The following is a 10,591-nucleotide window of genomic DNA, read 5'->3' as shown; positions in this document are numbered from 1 at the left end:
AAATGTAACATAATTATTACATAAATATTGATCAGTACCATGAGATTCTCTGGGAATAAAAATATTACATTGATTTTACTGAAGATAAAAAAAGTTACATTTCAGGTGTCCAGTCACTTTAAGTGTGACTCCCAAATTAACAATACCAAAGGGTTAAAAATAGATGTTCAAATTATATTTTGGGTAAAAATCCATATTGGGGTAATGCATTACAAGTGATTTAAGTAATCAGATTACTTTTTTTCAAGTAACTAATAAAGTAGCGCATTACTTTTTAATTTACAAGAAAATAGCTGAGTTACTTTTTCATCTGTTACTTTGTTTCCATGTTGACTGACAGCTCTGGTGTTGCCATGGTTACTGTAGTTCTAGATTAAATATGAAATCATCTCGCCTGCACAAAAATATTCAGTATTCCTCAAAATAAATAAAACGGTAAAATGCAAACTCAAACCTGCAATGATTAAATATTAAATAATGCAAGTGTTTATTCGCTGACTTTAGATATAACATTTTGCAAAAGTAATGTAACTCATTACTTTCCATTAAAAAAAACTAATGAAGTAATGCACTTAGTTACTTTTTAGGAATAAACAATAAATGCATTCCTTTTATAAGTAACTTTCCCCAACACTGGAGCAAATAACAGTAGTAGGCAAACTTGTCAATTACCATTTTGCTTTAGTATATTAGCTGGAGCGTCTGATATTGAATTAATCTGCATCATTAATGTTCTTCTATATGCAGTGATTATTATATTTTTATCATAAAACATGACTATATATCATCATGTACCACACAAACTGCTGATCCAAATGTACAGGAAGACCGGGGCAGTTGTCACACTGAGGTTGTTAGGTTTTGGAGTTATATACCAGCGAGTAATAAACAGATTTCATTAAACCATTATATTTCTGCAATTAAGCTGATGTTCCAGAAATCCTATTTTTCTTTAATTGGAGGTCACATTGTGATAACTTACCCCACTATACTGTGACATACATGCCACTATTAGGGCTGAACATGGCATTATATGAAACTGCAGTTTTGTCTCTCTGCCAAAATACAAAGAGATTAAGAGAAAGAAGTAACATGATACAGAATTAAATCCATCCTAGATCAGTGTTTATAACATGTAATGAATCCCAGACTGAGCAGCAGAGTGCAGTGTTGGTCAAGAAGACACTCAACAGGAAGCACACTTTTAAGTGGCTCAGAAGATTATATATAATTTCTGGAGTTTTTAATCACTCTGCTTCCCATCCACAAAAACACAGCACAATTTTTCTATTTTTAAATATTGCAAAAAATCAGCTCTGTGACCAACAAAAGTGTATGATTCTTACACATTTTATTCATCATGATCATCATCAACGAGCTCCGATTTATGAATTTTGAAACCTAAATTATTAAGATTATTTCAGTTCTGTTTTAATGTTGTTTCTTGCTTATGTGAACGTTAGAGGAAGATCCTTTCGAATACATTTGAACGTTCTCTCAACATTGAAATCATCCATTTATTATATTTAAAGTTATGTCATGTTCTGTGAATATTTTGGAGGAACAATCCGAAATGTTATTCTGAATGTTTTTAAACGCTCTTTTAATATATTAAGAACTTTTTTTTTTCTTGGTTATGTGAATGTTAGGAGAATGTTCCGTTTCGACATTTTGGAAATGTTACAGGAGTGTTACATTTAAAAACCGTATTTCTGAATGTTCTTTAATATTTACAGAACCAACAGATTTTCAATTATACAAAGATTATGATTTATTATACATAAACCATTATGAAATCATTAAGTCTGAATGTTTTTAAATGTCCAAGAATATCTATTCCTAAACTGCATATAAAGAATGTTTCCTCTCAGTTGAATGAAACATTTTGAAACCGTTATGAGAATATTCAACACAGAACACACAAATAACATCATAAGGATGCTGAGAAAACATCGCTCTAAGAATGTTTCAAAAACCTTGGATCAGTATTAAAGTTATAAGAATATTCCATAATGTTTGCCTTGGCATTAACGTAACCTTTCATGTCACGCAGTTGTTTTTCAAACCGTAGATCCCAGCGCTTGCAACGCCGAGGTCATGGGTTCGACTTCCAGGGAATGCATGAACTGATCAAATGTATATCATGCATGCATGTAAATAAAGCAATGAATACATCTCTCTCTCTGACCCATAATGCACCTGGAGATGTGAAGGATGTACTTCAGCATCTCTCTCTCTCTTTGAATGTGTGTGTGTGTGTGTGTTTGTGTGTGTGAGCTGAAAGCAGATCTTCCGTCACTTCATCTGATATCTGGTTAACTTGCTAAAGCTGGCGAGCATCTCTGTTTGTCTGTTTTCTAATCTTATCTCCATGCCAACGACTTCAGACTCCAGCATCAGGCTTCATGCAGAGAGCGCTTCAAAGCAAAGTTCAGTGGCATCTTTCTCTAAATCTTTGTTTTAGTGTTTACTTTGATCACTTTATGATTGAAACAGACACAGAACGCACGACAGAGATAAAACTGTGGAAGCTTGTTTATATCACTGAGTGAAAAGGGTAACTGTGACTTTATCTCTCACTTCTGAGAACTCATCTGTCTCTTTCCTCAGAATTGGGACTTTTTTTTTTCTCTGAATTAAAGTTTATATTTCCACAGTTGCAAATTCTTTTCTTAGAATCTGTCTGTAACAAGTTTAAATATCACAATTTTTATCACCAATTTTTTTCTTGCAGTTGTGAGTTTAGATGTAAACTCATCTTATTTTCTCAGAAATGCAAGAAAGTCCGAATTGTGAGATAAATTCACAATACCTTTTTTTATTTATTCTGTGGCCGAAACAAGCTTGCTTTAATGTTAAATGCATTAATGTAAATATATCTTCTTTAATAGAAACTAAAAACTAAATTTGCATTATATCAATAATGGTTTTTAAAGAGTTAGTTCATCCAAAAATGATAATTCTGTCATTATTTACTCATCCTTGTATTGTTCCATGTGGATTTAATATAATGGAAGTCAATGGGAGCATTTCTTTTTTTTTTCTTTTTTTTTTTTTTCACAGATGAAAGAAATGCATGAGTAAATGATGACATTTTTTTTATTTTGGGGTGAAGTATCACTTTAAAATCGTGTATTGAAGTCTAGATCCAGCTTTTTAAAAATCTATCTTAAGTACATTTGCTCTTACGTTATTTAATGTTTGCGCGAAGAGAATGCAAGAGTTACTTTTGAACCTTCTTCAACACAGAAAGCAACATTTCAAAAAGCGTTACATGAACGTCCAACTAAAACCTTTAAGAAATAAAACATTCAAATGAACTATAAATGCGTATAAATACTGTTTTTGTGCCAGTGTTGTAAGAACATTAATAAACACCAGAGAACTTAGAAGGAACATTCTATTAATGTATAAAAACAGAAATTCCCTGTTAACCGGGAAGCTCTGGATCCGGTTCAAGCTGAAGTTCAGATGTTTGCATCACACTGAGATAAGCCAGCTCTCCTGAGTCTGCATCACATGCTGGGCTTTAATATCATCAATGCAGGTTCAAAAAACAAGCATACAGCAAAGTCTATTTTAGAACAATGAGTCAGGCGGCCTGTGCAGCTGTGACTGATGTCTTAAGCAGCATTAGTGTCTTATATCATAATTACACACTGCTGAGACTAAAATAGAGCTCGGGCCAGCGCCGGTTAAGACCTGGAGCTCAGCAGACATCACGCCCAGAAGACATCGAATCTCACACATGTGTGATCGGCTTTGTATCACACCCAGATTCTCCAGATACATTTGGCCTTGTGTAAAGGGCAAGAAATTGAGCAGGTGTTAATGTGCCGTAATGTGAGCGAACAATAGATCAGATCAGGCGCGCAGACGGAGGCCAGCACGGTCTCTAACACAACAGTTATTCGTTCGGCAAACACTCTCTAATCCACAGGAACGGGAACAGACTCGGAACGTTCTGCCAGAGTTACGCACAAACCTTCTAGAAATGTTCGGTCAAAGTTATCTGCTCTTCAATGTTCTCAAGTCTAACATTACTCCTTATTTCAAAATGTAAACAAAATGTTTTTTTTTTTCTGTAATGCTTCAGTTGGAAGTTCATCGTAATGTCAGGACTTGTTTCAAAACGTCTGTATACACACACACACACACATTTACATGCTTGAATTTACATGCTTGAATTTACAAGCATTTCATATTCAAGCATGTAAATGTATTGCACATGTGTACAGTGCCATAAACATTATGTTTACATGCATTGTATGTCATACAAATGTGTGTACTGTTTATTTTCATCTGAATATTTGCTAAAAAGTTATTCTACGATATCAATTAGATTTATTTTCTAATGGAAGCTTGTTTTCACCATGCTATTAAAAAAGTGCACATCTGAGGTGCATATCTTTTTTTCTTTAATTCTGAAAAAAAAAAAAGATTTTGAGAGAAAAAAAGTCCAACCTGTGGAAAGTTGCAATTACATTTATTATTTTTGTGTTTGTGTTTTGTGTTTCTGCAAACACAAACGGTTGTGAACTGCACATGTGCTGAAGTTTTGTTTGCATGAAGTAATGCACTTGTAAACGAATATGTGAATCACACAGTCATTCCGACTGACAAGAATATAACTGCGAAGCAATTAATGCTGGTTTAAGATTTCTGTGCGTTGACAAACGTGAGAGATGTCACCTCTGGTTCCTCTGTGAAGACTGAGACATGTGTTTTAATGTGTCTGTCACTTGATGATTAGAGAGGTTATTTTGGATGTGATGGTCCTTTACAACATATGCAAGATGTTTTCCACCTTAAAAATACATGATGTAATGGATATCAGGTGTGAACGCTGCTGCTGACACCGTTTGCGTCTGATTGTTGGGAGTCAGAATCTCTGGCTGTATATGTGAACATGAGACTGTCATCATCTGTTTACAGTAATAACTTCATTAGTTTGTGGTGTTCACAGCTGCATTTGTCCCTACTCCTGCGTCTTTAGACGTGATTCAAGTTGCATTACACTGCAAATAAAACTAATATCTTTCTAAGTATTTCTGTCTTGTTTTCCAGTACAAATACTTAAACATTCATCAATTAATATAATAGCTACCAATATCTAGGGAACAAGGAATGTTGTCACAACTTTCACTAATGTATTTTAACAGTTATATAAATGTAAGGACACCTCATTTAAAATTCACGCCTTCTCAAACAGAGACGTCACTTCGTGTTTGTTGCAGCCCCATGTTTAGAGTTTGAGCTCCGTCAAGTTGATTCTGTATTAGTCCATTTTTTTTTATCTTAAAATCTATTTTTTCACACAATCATTTTCATTTCTAAAACATGTGAATAGATTGCTAACACTATTTAAAAGGAGAGTCATCTTAATTATCACCAGTAAAGTATGGAGTGCCACAAGGATCTGTCCTAGGTCCGCTACTGTTTTCAATATACATGTTACCCCTTGGTAATCGTATTGGAAAATACAGAATTAATATCCACTGTTATGAAACATTATCTAAGCCAACAATGTGTTAAAAATGTAAAGTATTGGATGACCAGAATAACAAAATAAAATATATATAAAAAATTGAAATGCTTTTGTGAGGTTAAGATAACATTCGAATCACGATTAAAACAAAAAGACATTTCAATGCTTCAGAAACATTTAGAAACCATGTTAGGAACTAATTTACAAAGATATGTGTTGCTTTCTGAAAAAATATATACCAAAATGAAATGTTTTGCCTAAAACTGTGGGCTCAGAAAAATAAACGTAATTTCAAGACAAAACAAGATTATTTTTCTGACCACATCAGTAGATATTTTTCTCATTTCAAGTAAAAACTATTTAAATATTTGCATATGGAAATCCACATCGTTTGCAGCACAGAAGCTTCCAGAAGCTGAGGAGAGAGAGTGTGTTAGAAGTGAATGTGTGCCGCCCATCCCAACGAGAAGAGTCACTTCTGAAATAAACCCGAGGAGGAGCTCAGGAACATCATTAGAGGAGATCACACTGGAATAAAGACCACCGTCTGGACGATGAAGATCACTCTTCCTCTGTGCTGATCTTAAGACAGTCAGGTAAATAGATAGAGAGGACATGTGTGTTCAGATCTGTGATGATCAGGTGTTTGATTCCTTTGTGCTGTTCACAGGAGATGAGTTCTGCTCTCATTCATGACAAACTCTTCATCAAGTCCTTCTGGGAGCAAAAGATCAACAATCACAATCACATGACAGAAACTGAAGAAGAGAGGATGAAGAGGAGCGCTCTCACCAAGTAAGTCTCAGAAATCAATTACATCACAATATAATAATCCCGGTCTTTGAGATCTATACTAAAACAACTACGCTGCAAAAATGACTTTCTTGCTCAGTATTTGTGTCTTGTTTTCTGGCATAAATATCTTAGCATTCTTCAATCAAGATTTTTGTTTCAAGTTAAAAAAATCAAATATTGCTACTTTTTTTTTTTTTTAAAACTGTACTTTATTGGTTTTTACTCTTTACGTAATATATAGTGCTGGACTGAATAATAATAATGCTTTCGCATATAATGTTATTATTATTATTATGCACTGTGCTGTTTTCTGAGTTGATATTTAATATCCGCGTCCCGCTGAGGACAGAAGATTATCAGAGTAACGGCCCTCAAATTCAATAATCCATGTTGAGACTGCAACAGGTGTACAGAAATATTCAACTGTATTTCTCACGTACAGTCAATTATACTTGTGTTACAAGGTATTCAGAGAATTATTAAAGTTACTTTCTGATCTCCCATCCAACATCAACCATTATATAATACACTTTATGTGTGTGTGTGTGTGTGTATATACATATACATATATATATATATATATATATATATATATATATATACAGTACAGACCAAAAGTTTGGAAACATTATTATTTTCAATGTTTTTGAAAGAAGTTTCTTCTGCTCATCAAGCCTGCATTTATTTGATCAAAAATACAGAAAAACAGTAATATTGTGATATATTATTACAACTTAAAATAATAGTTTTCTATTTGAATATACTTTAAAAAAATAATTCATTCCTGTGATGCAAAGCTGAATTTTCAGCATCATTCCTCCAGCTTCAGTGTCACATGTAACATCAGTCGATCACATGATCATTTAGAAATCATTCTAATATTCTGATTAATTATGAGTGTTGGAAACAGTTCTGCTGTCTCATATATCTGGCGAAGAAAAGGTTAAAAAGAACTGCATTTATTCAAAAAAAGAAAGTCTAATAATATATTTTCTTTACTATCACTTTTTATCAATTTAACACATCCTTGCTGAATAAAAGTATTGATTTTATTTAAAAAGAAAAAAAAATGACTGACCCCAAATTACTGACCAGTAGTGTATATTGTTATTACAAAATATTTATATTTTAAAAACATAGCTTCTTTTTTTACTTTTTCTTCATCAAAGTATCCTAAAAACGTATCACATGTTCTGAAAAAATATTAAGCAGCAGAACTGTTTCCATCTTTGATAATGAATCATCATATTAGAATGATTTCTAAAGGATCATGTGATAATGATCCTAAAAATTCAGCTTTGCATCACAGAAATAAATGATCATTTAAAGTATAATAAATGTAAAAACTATTATTTTAAGTTGTAATAATATTTAACAATATTACCGTTTTTTCTGTATTTTTGATCAAATAAATGCAGGCTTGATGAGCAGAAGAAACTTCTTTCAAAAACATTAAAAATAGTAATGTTTCCAAACTTTTGGTCTGTACTGTATATATATGACAAATCTAATACGTGTGTGTGTGTGTGTGTGTACACAAACACATAGTATGTAAACAAACTTTTATTTTGACTATTAATCATTTCGAAACCCTACATTATGTGGTGTTTAATCAGAAAGCTGCTTCTGATTGACAGGCATGAACTCTCCAGTAATGTGTTCTGTTGTAAAGGCTTGACCGGTGTGATTTCAGGCTGCGTGACGAGTGGCTCATCAGACTGGAGCTCCGGACCAAACATCTGAAGAATTTTGGCGACAATCGCGGGGGAAATCCAGCCCTGAACCAACAATCCCCGATCTAACTGATGAGTGTGGCTCAATAAACACACAGACACTGACTTCTGCTGCTCTCTTTATTTGACACGTTCAGAGCGATGCAAAGGTTCTGGTGAACAGGTGTGATGAAGGACACGAGCGCTGGCATCTCACAGCCGTGTCCAAACACTGATCCTCACAAACACACCTAGACAAACTGACAGACGCCGTCATACGAGACACCCGTGTATTTCAAGCTCTGTCAGCACTCGTTAAACACAATCCATCATCCATAATTAACAGAAACACCTCTGTTGAGCGTGGCAGAGGTCATCGAATATTACAAACTAAACGATAATCTGGAGCTCAAATTAAACACCGTCAGGTGCCAAAACTACAAAATCAGTCAAAGAGGAACCAAAAACAAAGCCGTTTTAGAAACACATCATCTACTTCTTCTTCTTCTTTGATTTCTTCCCTCCTTCTCCCTGCTGTGATCCGGCCTCGGCTCCACCGCTCTTCTGTGTTCTGCTCTTCAGTTTGGGGATCATCTCCGCCACATAAAACATCACATCTTTCCCTGGAGGCAGAGAGAAAACTGATGGTCTCAGAAATATTGTAATGACATGCATTTGCATGACTATATTTATAACTGTATTTAATATACCAATGTAAGATATTTTTCTTAAATATATACATGCATGTGTGTGTGTGTGTGTGTGTTTATATAAACACATAAAAAATATGCACGGTACATGAAACAAAACCTTATTTTAATCACGATTAATCATCTGACATTTAATAATTTAAATGTAATAATTTTATATATTTTTATTTAGGGTTAATAAAGTTAATTATAAAGTATAATAGGGTAATAATAAAATATTTTAAATAATTATCATCATCTATTATTATTATTAAAAATAATTTATATTTTATATAAACAAAAACAAGCAGAGCAAACCCGGAATTTATTCCTAAAAACTATATATATATATATATATAATTATTTTAATTGTTAGTCAAATAATACAATAGTTTTAAGTAGGATTTAAGTAATAATAGGTTAATAATAAATAACTTTAAAATAATAATAATTTAATGTATTTGTATAATTTCATATAATTTATCATTTGTATAACCACAAAATGTAAGCAATAATTAATATATTATAATTTTGGTTTAGAGTAGCAATAAATAATATGGTAATAATAAAATATTTATTATTATTAAATATAATTTATATTTTGTATAACCACAACATTTTGGCCAAATCATGCAGCCCTAAAAACAAGCAGAGAAAACCCAGATTTTTTTTTTCAGGAAAGAAAAATCTATTTATTTTTCCCCAAATCTTACTAGATGCAAACTTGTCTTGGCACAGACTTCCGTCCTCGAGTTTGAGCTGAATGCGCACTCTTCCTCTGAACTGAACGTCTCGGTTCCATTCGCGCGGATACATCTTGTTCTGGAAGAAGGAAGTGATGTCATGATTTGACTTCAACACTAAACATGAGAACCAGAGCTTGATGAAGCGCTGTCAGACCTCCACCAGAACATTGAGTCCAGCGGCGGTCAGGACGTCCCGGATCTCAGCACACGACGGGTTCTCCACCGCCTGACCACACACACACACAGAGAGAGATTAAACACACACACACACACACACAGTTACATTCTGAACAACATCATCAGAGACGCTCACCTTCTCTGCAGCTATTCTTCTGCCTTCTGCTAATGTCTTTTTACTGTTGATATATGCTGGATAGACACACACAAACCTGGTGGGGAAACAAATATAGAAATAGAAATTATATGCATATTAAATATAATATTAAATGCATAACAATATGCATAAATATGTAAAAATAAAGTATGTAAATATAATACATAAACGTACATACATTTTTATTTTAAAATAACATTTTCTAATTATAATATAAAAATTATAAAAATGTGTAATTAATGCATATTTAATATAAATTCTTACATATATAATTATATTTAAAAATTATATTGATAAAATGTAAAATGATAATATTATAAATAATTATACATATACATTTAAAATTAAATACATATTTTAAAATGCTTAAAATACTGTGTGAGTGTGTCTGTGCTTGTTAATAATATTGCATTTATATAAAATTGTAAAATAAAATATATAAACAATGCATATTTAATATTTACATTTTTCAAATGTATAACCAATACACACTTAAATATTTAAATGTTATAAATACATATATATATATATAAAAAAAACAGTTTAATACACATCTTGAAATAAAATACTTAAATGTAAAAACTATACACACACAGTATGTTCATGTTACTCCACTCAGTTGAATTGTGTTAACGTTACGGATGTAATCAGATATAAAGGACTGAACTGACCGCTCTTTGTCCGCAGGGTTTGTGGTTAAATGCGCCATATCTTCTGATTCTCCTGGGTTTAATTTGCGTTTGAAACACTAGTTTGATTCTGAACACTTGGAAGCGGAATGCTGATGAGTGTTTCGGTGAACACGACACTTCCGGCGGCGAGCGTCG

At 32.9% G+C, this 10,591-nt stretch overlaps 2 protein-coding genes across 2 annotated transcripts; one reads left to right on the top strand and one right to left on the bottom strand.

Annotated features, from left to right (window-relative positions):
• Nucleotides 1-5,960: 5,960 nt before the first annotated feature.
• LOC113106862 (protein FAM240B-like) lies at nt 5,961-8,108 on the top strand. Its single transcript, XM_026268873.1, has 3 exons — nt 5,961-6,084; nt 6,159-6,283; nt 7,977-8,108. Exons 2-3 carry the CDS (start codon nt 6,162-6,164, stop codon nt 8,083-8,085), a joined length of 231 nt encoding a protein of 76 aa, XP_026124658.1. The 5' UTR covers nt 5,961-6,084; nt 6,159-6,161; the 3' UTR covers nt 8,086-8,108.
• A 14-nt stretch (nt 8,109-8,122) lies between these two features.
• On the bottom strand, nt 8,123-10,591 carry LOC113106861 (signal recognition particle 19 kDa protein-like). The gene is made up of 5 exons (XM_026268872.1): nt 10,436-10,591; nt 9,744-9,819; nt 9,585-9,656; nt 9,398-9,506; nt 8,123-8,618 (listed from the first exon to the last, which is right to left on the bottom strand). Exons 1-5 carry the CDS (start codon nt 10,471-10,473, stop codon nt 8,488-8,490), a joined length of 426 nt encoding a protein of 141 aa, XP_026124657.1. The 5' UTR covers nt 10,474-10,591; the 3' UTR covers nt 8,123-8,487.

Source organism: Carassius auratus, chromosome 8 (assembly GCF_003368295.1).
Source record: "Carassius auratus strain Wakin chromosome 8, ASM336829v1, whole genome shotgun sequence".
Taxonomy (NCBI): Eukaryota; Metazoa; Chordata; class Actinopteri; order Cypriniformes; family Cyprinidae; genus Carassius; species Carassius auratus.
Note: the sequence above shows the minus strand (reverse complement) of the source record. Positions and strands in the feature narration are given on the sequence as shown.

Bases quoted from the DNA above. Each gene is read 5' to 3' on its own strand.
- LOC113106862 (XM_026268873.1), top strand. From the start codon at position 6,162: ATGAGTTCTGCTCTCATTCATGACAAACTCTTCATCAAGTCCTTCTGG. The intron at 6,284-7,976 runs GTAAGTCTCAGA...GTGTGATTTCAG, and splicing joins AAGAGGAGCGCTCTCACCAA to GCTGCGTGACGAGTGGCTCA.
- LOC113106861 (XM_026268872.1), bottom strand. From the start codon at position 10,473: ATGGCGCATTTAACCACAAACCCTGCGGACAAAGAGCG. The intron at 9,507-9,584 runs GTCTGACAGCGC...TCCTTCTTCCAG, and splicing joins GACTCAATGTTCTGGTGGAG to AACAAGATGTATCCGCGCGA. The intron at 8,619-9,397 runs GTAAGATTTGGG...CTCTGCCTCCAG, and splicing joins CCAAGACAAGTTTGCATCTA to GGAAAGATGTGATGTTTTAT.